Below are 21,133 nucleotides of genomic sequence, written 5' to 3'. Positions count from 1 at the left end.
GTATAACAGTGTTGACACCATCTTTGAATTACTTCATCACAACACATTGATTACACTTAGTTAATTTTTCAACAAAGTTCAAACCTCCAGTGGAAGCCAAAGCATGACCACAACGACCTTCATTCATATGAACGCTGTTGTACCATTTGTCTTCAACAATGTTGTAATTTTCACATGAAGTCAAACCAGTGTGACTATTTTCTGTGCCACCAACAGTGAAGATGGAATCTGTTCATGTATAAACAATGGTTCTCTTCAATGGTAATTTTGTTTAGAATAATAGATTAAATAAATAATAGAAAATTAAATAAATAGATTTAAACATTTTCATAAATATTGCCAAAAAGAATACAAATTTATATTAAACAATGCGATCAAATTTTGTTGTGTATAAACGCTAAAATTAAAGCATAATTTCATACGCCATCATCATCATCAAAGCATAATTAAAATCCTGTTATTTTGTATTACATAACAATCAGAAACAAACCAATAATTTATGTTGCTATTCTTATTGATTGAAAAATCTTCAAAAAAAGAACCTTGATGATTTTCTGGAAGTAGGTAGGAACGAAAAACTCATTGAGTTAAGTGGACACCTTCGTTACCAGAAACTTATTCAACATTCATTCAACGCCACGTGTGAGTATAATGATTACGCTTGCTACTTCTCTAGAAAAGATTTCCTGGAGGAGGAAGATGAGAGATGGCACAAGGTTTTCAACAATAAAAACGGACGACGTTAAAATAAAAAATAAACTACGCAATTATAGACTATTGAAGCCTCATGAAGTGAAAAATGCTTGGTCTTGCGTATAAAGCGCCTGATCAATGTATATGAACTTGTTTGGCTCAGGGGTGGTTTAAGCAACACACAGAGTACTTCAAAATTGTTTGCGTTTATAAAAAATTCCTTTGCTTTGGTCTCCTTTCGAGTTCAACTTTTCATTTCAAGAAATTCCTTTACCAGATTTGCTTCAAATATTACTAATTTATAATTATTTGATCGCCTTTCAGCAAAAGCAATCAAAGTTTATTTTCAACAACATAGGCCTGTTGAAATATTGCAGATCAGTGGGGTTCAATTTAATTTTGTCCTTGGCTATTTGGAACCTTATTTGCGCTCTAGTGATGATGCTCACTTAAAGTAGCGATTCTGAATCCATAAATAGGTTATTTAAATCTGTTTTAATATGCTAGTCAATTTGACAGGTATGGTCGAGGCGATGTATCAACATGAGTATAAGATAGTCGCACGGTTTATAAAAACTTTCATCTTGAACCTAGTTTTATCTGCAGCAGAGTAAAAGTAAATCACTACAGCAAGCATTTAAAATATCCTTTTGATACAAACATAAGTTAACATCTTATTGTAAGTCTCATGAAAATTGTTTTCGTACTCCACAGAAAATTTTTTGCATGTTCGCTACAATCGTTCAGATAAACTTTACGTCACAAAGCTGGATATCGAGTTTATTGATTTGCAGAGTGTTTTACAATCTATTTTCTCTGTATGAGTTTATTGTCATTTATTAACATGACGTGACATAGACATATAAAACTCTGCACTTTATTGTTGATACATTAATGTGCGTATTGGATCCTATGCGTTGCTCTCAGCGCTTTGCGATCACAGCATTACGGCGGGTGCATTGTTACACCGAATCCATTTCTTCAATGCTTACTGATAAGCAAGAACAAAGTTTAGTGCTAATTTTATAACGTCTCAGACACGACCCGACAAGGTATAGAACTCACGTCTACCGATCAAGAGGTGGGCGTTCTGTTCACTACGTCACCAAGCCAGCGTTGCTAACACATATAACATTGTTCTGAAAGCTAAATAGCCTGCAATGTCAATTTATGCTATTGTAGAGTGTACCAGGCTGTGACGACATAATTTTATCAGTATCTCTGCAAAAATAACATAATTTGGTGAAAATCGCTGACAAACGCAGCGCCTTTCATTAAAAGTGGTGATTTTGATGTAGAATAACTTTCAGCAAAAAGGGGGGAGGGAAGCGACGTAGTGGGTTCCTTAAGAATAAACGTAACCACACTCAGAGGACTTTCAATCATATCATCTCACATGTAACTGATAATTTTCAATATCAGCTTGTTGAGCTCAATGAACATAATTGAACAGACTCGTGCAAGTGTAAGTCATTTTATATCGCAATATGTTGCCAGGTTGTTTTTCATCGAGCGCTATTTTAAATATGATTTCTGTCAGAAGATATTTTTTACCCGTTTTCTTACTGTGTGCTGAAACGTATTTTAGAGATCACCTTAATTAAATACGGGAGCACCAAGATGCTTATTATCAGCATTATTTAATGCGAAAGGCAAAAAAAATTATTAAAACCATTTTAAAATTTTGTTTGAAAGCATGTTCAAAAAGTGCGCAAAAATAATAACTTTTAAAGTTGTACAAACTTCGTAAAGTTACAATTAGGCCTAACTTGTCTAAAAACTAAGATCGGACGAGATATGAAAAAGCGGCTATCACGCTAATGTCGTAATCAATGAAAAAAATCATCAAACATCAACACTGAAAATTAAATCAACGATAGTGAAATTGGTGAGCGAGCGAAATTAAACGCAAACATTGGCGAGCATGTGGCATTCCGGACCAAACTTCCAAACAAACCAAAGTAATCTCATCAAACATCAACCTATAAAACATGAACGCTCGATAGTGAAATTTGCTTAAAAAAAATGTTTAGCGAGTGAAATGAAGATGAAACATTAGCGAAGATGTGGCACTCCAGACCGCACTTGTGTGGTGCGCGACACATGCGCACTCGACGTTCATCGTTGTTAATATTCATCACTTTTGTCAAAAACATGAGTTTATCTGCTTGTTGTGGAACCAACTTAATTTGAATCTAAACTCAAGTGGATTCTTACCATTGCAAACCACAGTAGCAGCTCCAAATCTCACAACATTTGTGGAAGCAAGTTGATTCCAACCAGATCCTTCATCATTTAACTTGAATCTTTCAACCACTTTAGTTTTATTTCCACCGATAACAAAAACCTCACTTTTATGACAAACAGCTGATCCGTACAAGTGTTCAAAGTTTGTGTTCTGAAGAAACATAAATTGTTAAGAATGCGTAAGATCAACAACGTCACGATTTCACAAGACTTGCTTGAATGTTCGACATAATTTCACATCAATTGTGAAACGTCGAGTGCAATCATTGCAACTGCATGTGATGCATTTGCAGAAGAGCAAGATATCACAAACACAAATAACATTTAAATATTAACAGCTTGGAGCTCACAACTCATTGTGAAACAATATTTTGTTTTTGATCGCACACCATCAAACAATAAATGCACTCATCCTAGTAACAGTAAACCCAAAAACTTTTAATGTTTTACCAGAAAGTCAGTTGCTTCTTTCTCTCTTACGTCATACTTCCACACATTCTTTTTATGAAATGCAAGAAATTGATTCCTCGATTCTGAAACAAACAAAAAAGGAATAAGTTTAAAATATTTAATAATAATCAGCGTGTCTATATGATTTTTACAGAAGTACAGTGCTAGTACCCGCAAGCTTGAACAGAGATGGAAAATTAAAGACTTTCATTCACACATTATCAACTGGTGGTATACGACTTCTCATTACATGCGAGATTGCAAGTCCGCGCTTGCATACCGAATTCTGAGGAATTTTTATCACTGCACATTTTCTAAGAAAACAATTATGATACATAATATTATCATGTGGCATGAAAACAACGATAATGCAAACTTAAGCAAAAGCGTTTTTTCCGGTTACATCGCTCTTGGTTTTGCTTGTTATGCATCACAGTTTCATTTAGGCTATTATGAAAAATCCAATTTTTTTTGTGAAAACTGAAGAGAAGCGATAATAACCAATCAAGTTGCATTTTGATAAGTAAAAGTAAAACAGCTGACAAATATTAAAAATATGGTACTTAAAACAATTTTTTTGAAGCCAGTCAAAGCGCTTCATTGGTTGGTTTAATTAAAACCGCTTTTGATGTGATTTGAAATTAAAAACAATTTTGAAAAACACAAAAGAGGTTTCTGGCAAGATATAATTATAGGTTAGTTATCAAGAAAACTATGTCATGTCAATGTACATTGTATATTATATTATGCAGAAAAGAGGAAATTAACTTTCTCAAAATTTGCGTTGAATTGTTTTTGTTTCGTCTGATTTTGTACATTTGTCGTTGTTATAATAATAATAATAATTGTTATTAAAACTTTTGCAAACCACTCTTGCTTCCCTGCTTTTGGCGTTTTTTTACTTTGTGATCTTGTGTTATATTTAGATAGCAGTGGCATATCTATGTTGATGTAGGTCTACAAGCAGTCACTGATAGTTTGACGTACTAGCGATTGTCTTCAAGTGATCTCATATCTCACTGCTAATACTCATGTTCACTGCCAGTGGCGTACGCTGAGGGGGCCATTGGGCCATGCCCCTCCCTCCCTTAACAATGTTGATTTTTTTGTGTTGTTGTGATTGTGTAGTGCAAACATGGTATTGTTCAGAAGTGGTCTTGGATAGCAAGGCCATATTAACCGCCCTTCGTACCCCCGATAGTCGGCTGTTTAGGGGCCCACTCACTTTGGTTTGTTTAATGTTTTTTTTTTGGCTATTTGAAATTAAAAAAAATTGTAACTAATGCTGCAGAAGCTCGATATTCAATAGCTTAAATCACGCAAGGCCCTATATACCGCTTCCAAGGCCTCAGTTATTGGGCCGAAATCTCTGTTTAGGGGCCTGACATACTTTATTTACTTAATAAGATTACCATAAAAGGCTTTATAAAACATGGCTAAGCATAAAAATAAAGTTAGCACCTAAACTTTATACAACCCTCACAACACAACTGAGAAGTGGACAAAGAGAAACGTGAACAAGAGCTTCGCGAATCACGCCAGAAGCCAACAAGTCGGCTGTGCACAGAGCACGCAAGATCAATTAAACACAATCAATCAGAAGAAAGAATCAAGAGTTTTACAACAGGGCAGGGCCCACCCATATTCATATTTAGTTAGTGCAACGTCTTTCGGTAATTTTATATAAACAATGTGACGATACTGTTACAAAAACTGGACATTTTATAGCTTAGTCTGCACCCATCTGTTTTGTATTGTTGATGGTCAATTGGAACAACTATTTGAAATAAGCTAAACCAGTAAATCTGTGTTATTTTGTTGGATTTTACAGAAGAAATAATAACCAACTACACTCTCGCTTTCTTGGAAAATGTCTTTCAAGGGTTGATAGCATAAGACTTGTCCAAAATTAAATGCTCATGAAACGACGAAGATGTTCGATAATAGCATCCTGAAACGTTGACAGGGATTATCCACCACAAAGGCTACTTTTGCATTCGAGATGATTTTTTTAATTCAGAAACTCTTCAGGATGGGGAGGGAGGGATTGCATACTGAAGGAAACTCCACGTCGTCAAATTTTTGTAACTACCTTGTTTAAGTAGGCTGTTCTCTGCATTCAACTAAACGTCTTAGTTTTTTTTCAAAACACACACTGCTTCATTCTTGTCCTTAGTTTTTAGTTTTTGTATTTCAAAAGTAATGCAATTATACGTTTTAGAGACGGCCTTTGTCATTGCCAAATTATCTTCTGAAAATGGCTCTGTAAAGTCTTTTAGTTATTATAGTTAAACTCCATATCTCATTGCATTGTTATGTAGTCGAAGATGGAGTCCCAACAGATTGTGGAGTCAGTCTGATGTTTTTGATCCAAATTCACAATCTATGGTTTGAAAAAGATTTTAGGCATCTATACTAAAAAGTAGACACCCACTAATAAATTTCTGAAGGGGGGCGAGATGGTGCTCACACGCTCCTGTAGAGCAGGCCTTCTTTATCGTTATGTACGTTCAAAATGCGATAAATTTGGTTTAAAGTACCTATCGTAATAAATTGCATTCGATATTTAAACTTTCACAGAGAGGTTCAATTTATTCTTTAATGTAAAAACATTGCCAGATAATCGAACTATCAGTTTTTACTTATCCGTTTAGAAACTTTAGACCTGCCATCATGCTTTTTATATTTACATATCTCATAATTCAATCCAAAAGTGGACCTACAGTGACATACGCAAAGACCGTGAGAGTTTATATTTCACCAACAGATAGCCTCGGCAACCTCAATCCTTAGTTAGACTATAAAATAGCATTTGGCTATTCTTAATACAAAATGTCAAATTACAGTATATCGAACGCCAGTAAGAATATTCTGTGTACGCCACTGTACGTACCATTAACACTAGTGGTTCATTGGGTTGAGCAAGCTAACTAGTACTACGTTGTGTACGTAAACAATTATATGCGAGTATTATATATGAGTGTTATATCACATGTTTTTGTTTTCAATACAAAATCTATCCCAATAAGTAAACCAGTTGCAGCAAACTAAAACATTATCGTCAATGCAAGCTGAGTATGGTAGGCTAATCTTACACAATATGACTAAGTGGCTATTATTAGCAAATGGGCGTCAATTCGTTTCAATTAAAAAAAAATTTCGAACGCCGTTTGTTGAATTCGGTAGCAAGAAAATGAATGAATGCTCGTCTATCACTAATTACTATGCTCTTCAGGACAATAATTGATTTCGCAATTATGATTTTAACTTTTCTCGCCGGCCTTTCTCTTTTCTGTAAGACAATTACTGCATAATTTTTTTAATAATGCAAGTTGAATTGATGCGATTTCTGTATCGCGGGCCGGATTTGGCCGCAGGCCGAACTTCAGACACCCCTGTTTTAGGACCATGCAACAGCTAGTAGTGGATTTTGGTTAGCACTAAAAAGTAAAGGTGAGTCCCATACTTGATCCAAGCCTCGGGGAACGAGAAGATAAGGTTCTCATTAGACTAAGCCTTCGACATTAACGAGAGTAGGGTGGCCAATTCCTTTCTCACGGCCGCCTTTACTTCAGCAACTACGCCCACCCAATTTATTACACCCTGGGTAAAGGTGAGCGGTGTTTATCAACAACCAGCTTAAGCCGGGAGTCGAACCAGGATTGCACGATTGGAAAGCGAGCACCTTATCCGCTGCGCCATCCCACCGCTACTACACCGGTTAGCACTAGATCAATGAAAAAATTGATCGTACAATAATTTATTGATTTATTGAATTTATTAACCTCTAGGAAAATCACGCAGATATTTTTAGACGTTTGGAGTCACTGAACAGACAATTCGAATTATATGACCTTCCTTCAATTTGCGCTGGATCAATGTTTGAAGTTGTTGATGAAAAGTAGAAAAAAATGACTCCTCATATATTTTCCTAACAAAACCTTTCATTGGTGACGTCAATAAACAAACGATTTAAATCATTCGACTCCGCTTTGAATAACTTTCATCAATAATGTGACACAAACTTTGTGGGTCATAAAAGCTGTTGGACATTGTGACTCAATGATCAACTCTAACATACAGTACAAAAATTTTAAACTAAAAAAGTTGTCCAAACCTTCCTTTGTTGAAGGAGCGGGAAGAACTTCAGTTGCAGCACCACGTGGAATTGCAGATTGAAGTAAAATATTTGTACATTCCAATGAAGTCGTAATCAATTCCTGATGAATTGAAAGGAACTTTAGCAAATTTACACATAAGTTTAATGTCATTACTTCAATATTCATCAGATAGTTGTTGTTTGTTGTAACATCGGTTTCACAAATTCACATAAAATCATTTGTAAAAAAATCACATTTAAAAATACTTAAGTCCTTCTCCACAACAGAAGCCGTATGCTTGAGTGGAGCCATTTTTGCTTAGTTTATATTGATTGCATCAGTACGTTAGTTTATTGTTTTGTAACGTTGTTTTCAAACTTCTTGTTATTGTAATAACTTGTGTTATGTTTCCCATCGCTATGGTGAGCTGAATGTAATACTTCTCGTAATTCTTCTCACTAATTGTTGAAGAATCTTATTTAGACTTATGATTGTATCTGTACAAGTATGTAGTACATTATGCTATCTCCTACGAATTTTCAAAGTGATAACATAAGTGACAATATTGAATGGGCATTGGGCAGCACTGTTTTGATGATATTTACTTATATTCCACTTCATTTATTTTTCCTAGCACAACCATGCCCGCTACAAACATATAAGAATTATCATCATCAACAACATATGCTCACTGTTGCTACATGTCAGTTAGTGATTACTAATTGTAATATTTGTCAGATTTACCTCTTTCAATGCAACATCTTGCAAGAAATTCCAGGATAGTTTTCCAAGTTTAACAAAACTGAAAAGTTTAACTATGTGCTTCTTACGTGTGGTGACGTCATGTTTGACCCAATTTATAAGCGCATGAAAAACATTCTCTTCCGAGGATACCTGAATGACGTCATCAATTACTATTACTGTACTTTATCACAAATGAGTATTACGTCACAGAACAAGATGCGAAATGTCGAGTCCAAATTTTTCTGCTCAGTTCATAGAATGAAAAGCAGATCATGGCCAAGCAAACAAATTACCTGAATTTTAAGTCCAGTACTTGCCAACATTATTTTACATATGGATATGAACGGCAATCACAAATTTTTAACTGTTCTGTACGTATTGCCATTACTAACCTAAAAAGTTGTTCTTCTGCGCTGGTTCAAATCGACTGGAATTTAAGTAGAAATCGCTTATTGGAGCTTTTATAAATCATGTAAACATCGATATTTTGTCGCGTATTAACTATTTAGGCACTACCTGATTAGTTATTGCTTACTGTGGGTTTACCATGGAGAATAAGCATTTGATATCTCGGAGTGGTTTGAATAATGAACGGGCAATGATTATTTGTATGTGACTTTCTGTCTACATTTCTTCGCACCCACAGGTATAGCATGTGCCTTGATTATGTGACTGGCCCAAGAACATGTACACTGCTCACAAATTAAATACCTGGCGAAGAGTCTGGTTCAATTTAGTTTGTGGTATTTGTGATTGTCGAATTCTGTTTGAAGTCTTAATTTGAAATAGGCCTACAAACCTTTTTCTCTTCCACTTGCATCACTTCAAACATCACATCTGGTGTTAGCTCTTTGAACTCTTTTCCATCGATAACTGATTCAAAGTTCTCAGCAATGACAATGTTTGCTTTTGTCACAACTTGGTCCAGATCATACATTTTCGAATATGCTTGAATTGTTAAACAATTCGTCACATCAATTTCATCAAGAAGAAATTCGATGCAATATTGCTTGAGATCTAAACAACAACCAACATCAGTGAAAAACCTTATTGTGCAATGAAACCTGTTAAACATTTTTATAAATAAATAAAACTGCCAACTCCTTCCATGGTATCTTTGTTATGAAATATAAAAACTCAAAACATTGTTTGTTTGTTATTATTTCGAATTAACCTAGCCGACTGTGAACAAAAATGAGCTCAGGAAAGGAGCCAACACTAACAAGCAAGTTCAATAAAATTTGATGCAAAATTATTTATCAACAAGTTAAAATTATAACTTCTGCCGTTGTGCTGATATCTTCGTCACAATCTAAAAACAAAAAATATTCAAAAAAACTAATAGCATTAAATGATTAAAGTTATCATAAGCTGTTGTAAAAAACGTTTCCCTGAAATTCGTAGAACACAAAAAAGATTAATTTAATTTTAAACAATCGTTGACACTTACTTGGAATTTGCAAATAATTTGCAGCTTCAAGCAAACTGTATACGTTTTCACTTGTGACCACCACTTCACAAGTATACATGAAGTTTAAAACAGCTTCCATGGTATCCTCTTTCACTCCGTGGATATTTGCTTTACTTTCATACTTTTCCTTCATCTAACAATTCACAAAATTAACAAAGCTGAGTCATAACATTACGCGTTTACCAAGATTATGATGTTGATGACTAATAAATAGGTTTGTACAAATAAACAATCGGGAGCTAAACAGAAATGAAAATACCTTTCAGCTTAACAAATAATATCATCTCTAGTCATATTTCAAGTGAAAACAATTTTAATTTACGTTATTACGTTTAATCTGGTTAATTTTGTTTTTCTAACAATGTTGTCAGATCTACATCTACGTTTACTGCAATGAGCACTGAGGAGACTTTAAGATCGAAACAGAGGCGTCTCTTCCAACAGTCAATGTACGTGTTATATAAAGTAGCTTACACAACAAAATGTCCAGAAGCACGTCAATAAGTTATTATTTTTTATTCCAAGCCTAGACCCTATTATACAATTGCTATGTATTTTGTGATTGAATAGTTTTGAAAAAAGTAATAACCGCATTGTTTAATTCTTTATATATAATTCAGTAAATCTTCACAAAACCTTTTTTTCTATATCATTAATACCAGGCCTGGCGCTGTTAAGCAGGAAAATCTTCTGTACAAATGCTCTAAAATTATAATTTTACACTTCAAATAAATTAACAAAGTATGTAGCAGGCCTGTGTGTTTAATGTCAAGGAATTCCAATATTTAGTTACAATATGGAAAAACAACTTCTTTATTCTTCAGGCTACATAAAAATTCCATACATTGTTTTAGGAAAATAAACAATGACAGATTAAATTTCTGAATTATCTACAAAATATAAAAGCGTTGATTTTCAAATTTGGTTCAAGTGATAACCAAAAAAAGCTTACCACTTTTTTGTAAAATTGTTACGTTTTAAGTAAAAATATAAATAAATTTTGGGCTGTAGTTGGTAACTTATGTGTAACAAGTTTCCCTACTCACCATCAACAAAGAAACAAACAATACATAAAATTCACCTCTGCAGAGAAAAGCTTTTGATAAAAGGTCGAAAATGCTCCAAGGATACATTTGTGGCTGGAAAATTCATCGTCTCCAGCAGTCAAAGTGACATCACAATAACCATTTCCAGATTTCCTTTCTCTATTTTAACAAATTCAATTATAAATCAAATACGTTTTTACAACCTTCAGTAGATTCACTCCAAGAATCATCTATCAAAGCAACTAAATTACAATTTGAACAACTGCTGTAAACATTCATATAAACCAAAGTATTTTTGAATTTCATAACTAAAAAAATTTAAACAAGATATTGTTTCAATGCAACAAGTTCTGTGGCCATTTCATTTGCAACTACTTTGAATCCATTGAAGTTTTGTTTTGCTGAAACAAAAAGCTGATTTATAACACTTCAATAAAAACTAAGAAGAATACAAAAAACTTCAGATCCATGTGAGATTATGCTCAATACAGACAACTTATTTGGAACAAAAGCAGCCAATTCCAGCATCAGGAAAACAGAGTTGGAAATAAGAAAAAAGGCCTGACACCAGAGAAAATAGCATTGCTACATAATTTATCATTGCAAGATTAGTCCATTATGCATAGCCTACAGTTTCCTGTACTGTATCAACGTTATACATAAAATTCAAGATATAGTGTAGGCTACAAAAAAAGCAGAATTATTGAATTTTTTAAATGTTTCCGATTTACATCATATACATATCATAGTGAAAATTGAAACAGCTTCAATTTGAAACCACAAGCATTTCAAATCCATTTCTGCTTTACTGAGTAGTCACAATTATCACGCAATCAACCAGTGCGCACAAATAAAATGGTAAAATATAAAGAAACATATTTACTCATTCAGTTTGTGCATGATGTCTTCCATGTGCGTGCTTTTAAATTGCTTGAAGCCCATTTTTGTAACTTCTCTGCAACATATAATAAACATTGGCTATGATGGTTTTTCAGTATACGGTTGCCACTTAATAAAAACACTTTCACTCACATTTGTTTTAATTTTCATCGCCAACCTTTTCATCCCAAAGCCATCTTTAAAGTTTTAAAATGTATATTTTATCAACACAATGTGGATTGGTTTTACAATGAAGTTTAGTGAAAATGCTACCGGTGCTGTTTTAAATGAATTAAGCTAAGTCTGCAATTACTCATGCTCAATCAGAATAGTAGCGTGCACAGAAAAAAATCTGAAAGGTATGGAAAAAACCTCACTATGCTGCAATAACTCATCCTAAAATTGTGTCATAACAGTTACAAGCAAGGGATGAAAAACGCATAATAACAAAATGTGTAGCAATGCAATGTATCGATAGCAATTTAAACAGTGATGTACGCGCATACAAAAAATATTGACGCCGTCAGCGCAAACGCAAACGTTCGAAAAACTATACGCCGCATGCGTCAACGCAACTTGTAAAAAAAGTTGGCGGCGTCAGCGTTAGCGCATACTCTAGCGCAAACTTATTTTGTTTGCTAGGTGCCAAACATTCACACGGTATAAACCACTTGAAACAACACACTTTTCAAGCCACTTCGCGATTTCTCGTTACAAGAAATTATCTTTTTGGCCGAAAGACACATCTGGCATTGAAAATATAAGTTTTTGCCTTTCAAAGAAGAGAGCTTAAAATACTTTTCCATGATTGTAGGGCCATGGATTTGTATTATCATGCTCCATTTCACTTGGAGATTAGTATTACCGTAAGTTATTCCCTGAATACAATAGTGTAGTGTAAGAAACTGTACCATATGCCTATCAAGAAAATTCTAGTATTATACTAACTGTCGCTCCTAGTAATATACTAACTGTCGCTCCCTAAAAATCCATTATAAAAAACACTATTTTTAAAATGATTCCGTTTGAATAAGACTAATGTTGCTTGTAATGCCATAATTCTCTCAGTAAGCTCTATGCTTTTTTTTGGTAAGATTTTTAAAAAGTGGGTTAATGGAAGACAAAACTGCCAGACAGGGCCGTTGACAGGATTTCTCGGGCCCGGTACCCATTTGTTTTCGGGCCCCCTTCATCGACAATGTTATGAATATACAGTAATAATATCAGGTTGTGTAGAAACGTTTGTTGATGTGCTGTTAAAATGAGGATAACACTTGCCGTTCAAAGTAGAAAATTAAGAGGAATATCATTTATGTATTCTCAAAGATTTGTTGTATCCACGAATTTCCCCAACTGTGCAATTACGCATTAGGGATTTCTCCAGAAACTGCAAAATCCTTGCTCTCAATTACGATCTTCGTCAGTATGTTTAAAATTGTTGGAGTTTTCTGCTAAAATTAATTCTTTGTAAAGTAGAGTAGCCGTAGGAGAGTAAAACATTTGGGGGGGGGCGAACATAATTTGCCCAAATTTTGTCTTTGCGTATATATTTTCAAAAATACTAAATTACTCACAATCTCTGAGAGTCATCAACTTGGCTGTGTACAAAACACAAGCAAAAAAATGTAGGCTATATAAAACAGCAAAACAAGGCTGAACTTACTTTAATCTACTTTCATAGACCTGTCTGTGTCCCATTTAAATAAACCATCAAATTAAAACATTCTTGTGTATCATAAAAAAATATTCAGTAGGCTATATTAAGCCTAACTGGATTCAAAAAAATTTGAACTGAGACTTCACCAATAACTGGATAACAATAACTGCTGAATATTCATGTCACCAGATTATATGAAAATCTCCAGCCCAACTTCAATAAAAGGCTTGACCAAAAGTAGCTCAATCTTTTCAATTCAAAGATAGTCCAAAGATTCAATATTTGTACATTTGCACAGAAAAAAACTAAAATGACAATCCGTTTACTTATCAAACCAGTAACATTACTTAATCCATGCTGCTTCAAATCCTACAGCCTGAAAAGAATTGGACAGTTTACCATGCTATGTGCATCAAACTTCCACCTTTGAACAAAACTAATTTTGATACCAAAAATATTGATATTATATTACAATGAAATAGTCACAGTCAATAGTCAATGTTTTTTTCAGAAGATCATTACAAAGATAATCTTACTTCACAATGAAGCAGCTAGGCCTACTCAAATCACAAGCACTGAAGAAAAACCACTCCCAGATAATAACTTCAAACTCAATCATTGCCTCAAAATACAGACCACATTACCAAAACATGACACAAAAATAGCACTGTTTACATTGCCTGATATATTAACTGCATGAATTGGATGACAAAATAACTTAACATCTTTATATTGTGTCTCTTTATATTTGATTGTTGTTGCTCTAATACTGTGTCATAGGTAGTAAATAACTGAGCATAGCAACCTTGGGACTGGCAAAGACAAACAGCAGTTTATACAAAAAAATTCAATGCTGAAAACAGTTAAACCATAGCTCACAAAAACATGAAATTAAGTACAGGAAAATTCACAAGTTGTTTTCATTTAATATACTTTTTCACTTTGTACATAACTATAGTTAGTGGCCGGGATCCATGCTCACAAAAGTGGTGTATATGTGGCCTCACATTGCTCACAACTGTTGATTATTAAAGTTTATAACAAATGCTTAAGCTTATTTTGTTTGACCATATCTAAAAATGATAAGCTATCTTTGTAGTATTTAAGTCAAGTTTTGCGAGCATAGCATAACTCATGGTAAAATTGACTTATCCAATAATTGGATATTTTTACAAAGTTCAACTACATTAGTGGGATATAGAAAAAAAACAAAAACTTCATAAGCTCACCAGAACCCAGCAAGGTTTCAAAATTCTACCAATGAAGAAATGTAGGCTAGTGTGATGATATTCTAATGAACATCTGTAATAAGCTTATCTCAGCTTGTCGAAGCATTATTTTCTGTAAATACTGAATCGAAATTTAACATTCTGCCCAAATTTTAATACCAAATATAAAAGTTTTCAAAATTGTCGATACTCTGTTTTACATTCAAAACAAAATGTTTTTTATACAAAATGCAACACTATAAAGTTACTAAACTGGTAGAATGTTGAAAACTTAAGGTAAGAATTGATTTGTCCAAATAACTAGACATTTTTGCCCAAATAATTTTTATAATCAACTACATTAGTAGGAGATTGAGAAAAAACAAAAAATCGCATAAAGTTACCAGTAACCAGTAGGCTTTTAAATCTTACCCATGAAGAAATGCACATACATGTTAGTGAATATCAGTAATAACCTTACCTCTGTTTCCCAACTGTGCTTTTTTACAGTTCTATTTTAAAGTTGTCGAATCGAAACTTATCATTCTGCCCAGATTGCAGTACCACATGCAACAGTTTTCAAAGTCAGTGATAATACATTTACATTCATTAGAAAATATAAATGCATCTCATAAATTACAACAATTATCATATGTAAAGTTTCTAAACAGGTGAGGCGTCGAAACATTGTGGTAAGATTGATTTGCCCAAATAACTGGACATTTTTGCAACATTTTTTTTTCAGCGGGGGAGCGACTGCCCCCCCCCATCTCCTACGGCTATGAATTGTAGATGCAAGTAGCTAGAAGTGATTAGCACCAAAAAATATATATATTCAGAATTAAAGAGTGGGTAAGAAAAATATTTTGTGTTTTTGAAAAAAAATCGTGGTTAGGGAAATCACTAGGCTATACCCGGAAGGGGGCCCAGTACTTTACCATCTGACGGCTGAAGTAGCTGTTTTAACCTCTGGTCGCGATTCCTTTAGATCTGATTATAGTAAGGTCTTGATAATGTTTGAAGTCGCGGGGAATCTTTTCAATCCGGGCCCCCTAAATATTCCGGGCCCGGGTCCAAAAGTACCACCTAGACCCCCTGTCAACGCCCCTGCTGCCAGACACAAGCAAGTTTAGATTCTGAACTGCACAACTCTTTGATATTAGCATTCAGGGATAGTTAGCATTACTAGTGTTATTAGCAGTAGGCTACTCAAAAGCCTCTCACAATTGGCCCCTGGATGCATGTTTTGCTAAACTGCTCATCAAGTTACAAAACATATATAATTACATACTTACGCAACAGAATGTATAAATTGTCAAGTAAAAATTACCTTAGCTTGATAGCCTACTGTATGTAGGCCTACACATTACTACGCTACATAGCCTACAACAAGAATGACCGGCAAAGGCAAAGTAATGTACTACATATAACATACAGAGTACAACATCATGCAAGCAATCACGGTCGGAGACCAAATATTTGAGTTTGTTTAGATACATAGGCTGCACTGCTCATTGCCTGAGAAGTTTCTGATTTGCCCCAAAATGCAAGACTTAACTAATATAAATTAAAGTGCTCACAATTGCTTACAAACGCCTTCAACACTGCTTGACTAAAAAAACTTCACACTACGAAGCCAAGTCATTGTTTACATTTTACATGGAGCGACATTACCAACCTACCTACTTGCTTGCTTACATTACATTCCTGTTCTGACTCGTAATTTACTAAGTAATTTCGCAGTAGGCCTAAGTTGTTTTAACTAATTCTTTCTTTTTTTCTGCAAGACTTCAGTCTCTACGTGGGACTCTAGCGTCAAAGGCAGTAGTGCGATATACAAACAAACTCCAGCTGACTGAACAATAGATGACACTGTGACACAACACTAGAACAATGGGCAATTGCAAGACGTCAACATTTCGCAGTTTGACAAAAAAAATAAATTGCAAACAACAACTAAGACATTAAAAAGTATGCGTTGACGCTATGCGCTAAAAAACCGCGAAAACTTTACGGCGCATCCTCAAGCGCAAACTATCCAAAAAAATGTGGCCGCAAGCGTTAGCGCAAACAAAAAGTGTACGCCGCATGTATGCGGCGTAGAATTTGCGGCGCATACGTACATCTCTGAATTTAAATGCCAACTCTATATTTCGTTATAATCCTTTCTATGCAGAAATACAAGTAGGCTATACATGTGTTTTACTTTTTTTCTTTTTGCGAAAACTAACCACAGCATTACTCAGTACTCACCTTAGATGTAATTGAAGTAAAAAGTAGAGGAGAGTTTGAAGTAAGTGATTTGATAAACAGGTGCGGTTGAAAAGAATCAAAGTCTTTTGAAATTTACACTTAGATTACTTTCAAGAATATCCTGTAAAAGCTGAATTCATTAAATCAAAGAAATTCGCTTGTGAACATTATAGCCTATAACTACAGCTATTGTATTCAAATTGAATGCGATTCTGAAAGTTTGATCTTAAAACTTTATAAGACAAAATATACGTTTTTTTGTTCACGGTCTTCGAACAACTATCTTTGCTCAACCTGCATAAACTTCCTCCAGGGCAGATCCAGCAAGTAGGTTTAGGGAAAGCAGTTTCAACAAAACACAATGATGTACGGTATACCGTACATTAATCCGACCTTGCAAATACATCATGAATAAAGATGCTTTTTGTGTTTTAAGGAGGGGCTATTACCTCAACCACCTCCCCACCCGTCCCGTCTCCTGAATCCGCCACTGACTTTCTCATCCTCACACAAAAATGTTCTGTTTGCATTTTTGTGACACCTCTTATGAGTTTGACTTCAAGTCAGTATTACTTTACAACTCTTCTAGTTGCTGCAATACGAGAATAGCGTGGCACCAAACAATCAAACCAAGTTGGTCACGCACAAAGCAAAGTCGGTGCTGGTTTAGGATCGGCCGCCTTGGTTAGTGACGTCACGAAAATATGTGACGTCATGCAAAAAAACGCAACTACTTTTAGGAAGGGTGCAAAAACGCGGAACAGACGTAAAAGCGGAATGCCTATTGATTTTTACTATTTTGTACCAATTCTCAGCAATTCATTTTTACAATAAAAATACTTGCTTTATTAACGTAACAACTTTCACGTTTATATGTTATCTATAAAACGAGAAATCGTTGTTCAAACGTAACCGCTCGACGAAGCTTTTTTCCAATGCATTTTTCAATGCGATTCGATCGTGGTTCAGTATAAGCCACCCACAGTTTGCTGTGATCGATGAATACTGCCTCTACCAAATGTGCTGTAGCTTTCTCATTTCTGCTCGGATTCTAACAATTTTTCTATCGTTGGATGGCATTATGCTTCATCTACTCGAATGGATTAATTGCCAATCTAAAGTAGGCATTACATTTATGTAGCGCTAACTTAAACTTTACTATTTTGTACCAATTCTCAGCAATTCATTTTTTACAATAAAAATACCAAACCAACACAAATTAAAAGAATATGTCTTGGTTTATTCATATGTTAACTTTCACATTTATATCTAATCCACAAAACGAGCAATCGTTGTTCAAACGTAACCGCTCGACGAAGCTTTTTTCCAATGCATTTTTCAATGCGATTCGATCGTGGTTCAGTATAAGCCGCCCACAGTTTGCTGTGATCGATGAATACTGCCTCTACCAAATATGCTGTAGCTTTCTCATTTCTGCTCGGATTTTAACAATATTCCTATCGTTGGAATGCATGATGACTGACCTACCCGAATGGATAAATTGCCAGTCTAAAGTAGGCATTATATTTATGCAGCGCTAACTTAAACTTTACTATTTTGTACCAATTCTCAGCAATTCATTTTTTACAATAAAAATATCAAACTAACACAAATTAAAAAAGTATGTCTTGCTTTATTTATATGTTAACTTTCACATTTATATCTAATCTACAAAACGAACAATCGTTGTTCAAACGTAACCGCTCGACGAAGCTTTTTTCCAATGCATTTTTCAATGCGATTCGATCGTGGTTCAGTATAAGCAGCCCACAGTTTGCTGTGATCGATGAATACTGCCTCCACCAAATATGCTGTAGCTTTCTCATTTCTGCTCGGATTCTAACAATTTTTCTATCGTTGGATGGCACTATGCTTCATCTACTCGAATGGATTAATTGCCAATCTAAAGTAGGCATTACATTTATGTAGCGCTAACTTAAACTTTACTATTTTGTACCAATTCTCAGCAATTCATTTTTTACAATAAAAATACCAAACCAACACAAATTAAAAGAGTATGTCTTGCTTTATTCATATGTTAACTTTCACATTTATATCTAATCCACAAAATGAGCAATCGTTGTTCAAACGTAACCGCTCGACGAAGCTTTTTACCAAAACAATGCAAACACAAAGCGATCAGTTTCGAGTGTTCATTACAAGCCGCCCCCAGTTTGATGCGATCGGTGATAGTGCCTCCACCAAATATGCTGTAGCTTTCTCATTTCTGCTCGGATTCTAACAATTTTTCTATCGTTGGATGGCACTATGCTTCATCTACTCGAATGGATTAATTGCCAATCTAAAGTAGGCATTACATTTATGTAGCGCTAACTTAAACTTTACTATTTTGTACCAATTCTCAGCAATTCATTTTTTACAATAAAAATACCAAACCAACACAAATTAAAAGAATATGTCTTGCTTTTTTCATATGTTAACTTTCACATTTATATCTAATCCACAAAATGAGCAATCGTTGTTCAAACGTAACCGCTCGACGAAGCTTTTTACCAAAACAATGCAAACACAAAGCGATCAGTTTCGAGTGTTCATTACAAGCCGCCCCCAGTTTGATGCGATCGGTGATAGTGCCTCCACCAAATATGCTGTAGCTTTCTCATTTCTGCTCGGATTTTAACAATTTTACTATCGTTGGATGGCATTATGCTTTATCTACCCGAATGGATTAATTGCCAGTCTAAAGTAGGCACTATATTTATGTAGCGCTAACTTAAATTTTACTATTTTGTACCAATTCTCAGCAATTCATTTTTTACAATAAAAATACCAAACCAACACAAATTAAAAGAGTAACCTATGTCTTGCTTTATTCAAATGTTAACTTTCACATTTATATCTAATCCACAAAACGAGAAATCGTTGTTCAAACGTAGCCGCTCGATGAAGCTTTTTTGACAATTTTACTGACGTTGGAAAGCATGATACTGCATCTACCCGAATCAATTGGTTGCATGTCAATTGTTCAACTCCAAGCTATACAGTACATTTACCTAACGCTAATTTAAACTTTACTTTTATAACATCAATTACTCCAAAAGTGATATGACATTTGGACAACACCATGAACTCCAAACAAACTTAAACAATGATATCCATATGCAGACAATAGGCAAAAAGTGTTTACTAATTCCTTTTAATTGAATCTTGCTTGAACATTTTTAATTATTCCAGACATGTTGGATCAATGTGCTTGGCCTACGCAGTTTTTGAAGTCAAGATTCAGTTGGTCAAGCAAAAATAGTAGGCTACACATTTAGCCAAACGCAGCAGCACCAATTTTCAAGATTAAACAATAGAAACCCGTTAATGATGCAGAAATCAGTAGTCTTAACAGCATCAAATTTTGGTACAAAATAGTAAAGTTTAAGTTAGCGCTAGATCAATATAATGCATACTTTAAACTTGCAACCAATGAATTTGGATAGATGCAGTATCGTGCATTCCAACGATGGTAAAATTTCTCAAATCCGAGCAGAAATGAGAAAGCTACAGCATATTTGGTGGAGGCAGTATTCACTGATCACAGCAAACTGTGGGTGGCTTGTAATGAACACTGGAAACTGATCGCTTTGTGTTTGCATTGTTTTGGTAAAAAGCTTCGTCGAGCGGTTACGTTTGAACAACGATTGCTCGTTTTGTGGATTAGATGTAAATGTGAAAGTTAACATTTGAATAAAGCAAGACATACTCTTTTAATTTGTGTTGGTTTGGTATTTTTATTGTAATAAATGAATTGCTGAGAATTGGCACAAAATAGTAAAGTTTAAGTTAGCGCTACATAAATGTAATGCCTACTTTAGATTGGCAATTAATCCATTCGAGTAGATGAAGCATAATGCCATCCAACGATAGTAAAATTGTTAGAATCCGAGCAGAAATGAGAAAGCTACAGCATATTTGGTGGAGGCAGTATTCATCGACCACAGCAAACTGTGGGCGGCTTATACTGAACCACGATCGAATCGCCTTGAAAAATGCATTGGAAAAAAGCTTCGTCGAGCGGTTACGTTTGAACAACGATTTCTCGTTTTGTGGATAATATATAAACGTGAAAGTTGTTAGGTTAATAAAACAAGACAAAATCTTTTAATTTGTGTTGGTTTGGTATTTTTATTGTAAAAATTGAATTGCTGAGAATTGGTACAAAATAGTAAAATTTAAGTTACCGCTACATAAATATAGTGCCTATTTTAGATTGGCAATTAATCCATTCGAGTAGATGAAGCATAATGCCATCCAACGATAGTAAAATTGTTAAAATCCGAGCAGAAATGAGAAAGCTACAGCATATTTGGTGGAGGCACTATCACCGATCGCATCAAACTGGGGGCGGCTTGTAATGAACACTCGAAACTGATCGC

At 34.6% G+C, this 21,133-nt stretch overlaps 1 protein-coding gene across 1 annotated transcript; it reads right to left on the bottom strand.

Annotated features, from left to right (window-relative positions):
• Positions 1 to 28: 28 nt before the first annotated feature.
• LOC145773873 (kelch-like protein 12) lies at positions 29 to 11,693 on the bottom strand. Its single transcript, XM_082584995.1, has 9 exons — positions 11,635 to 11,693; positions 10,787 to 10,910; positions 9,685 to 9,838; positions 9,034 to 9,251; positions 8,235 to 8,384; positions 7,508 to 7,610; positions 3,391 to 3,473; positions 2,911 to 3,091; positions 29 to 228 (listed from the first exon to the last, which is right to left on the bottom strand). The coding sequence occupies exons 1-9, from the start codon at positions 11,691 to 11,693 to the stop codon at positions 29 to 31; spliced, it is 1,272 nt and encodes a 423-aa protein (XP_082441121.1).
• Positions 11,694 to 21,133: the final 9,440 nt, after the last annotated feature.

Source organism: Aplidium turbinatum, chromosome 7 (assembly GCF_918807975.1).
Source record: "Aplidium turbinatum chromosome 7, kaAplTurb1.1, whole genome shotgun sequence".
Classification (NCBI taxonomy): Eukaryota; Metazoa; Chordata; class Ascidiacea; order Aplousobranchia; family Polyclinidae; genus Aplidium; species Aplidium turbinatum.
Note: the sequence above shows the minus strand (reverse complement) of the source record. Positions and strands in the feature narration are given on the sequence as shown.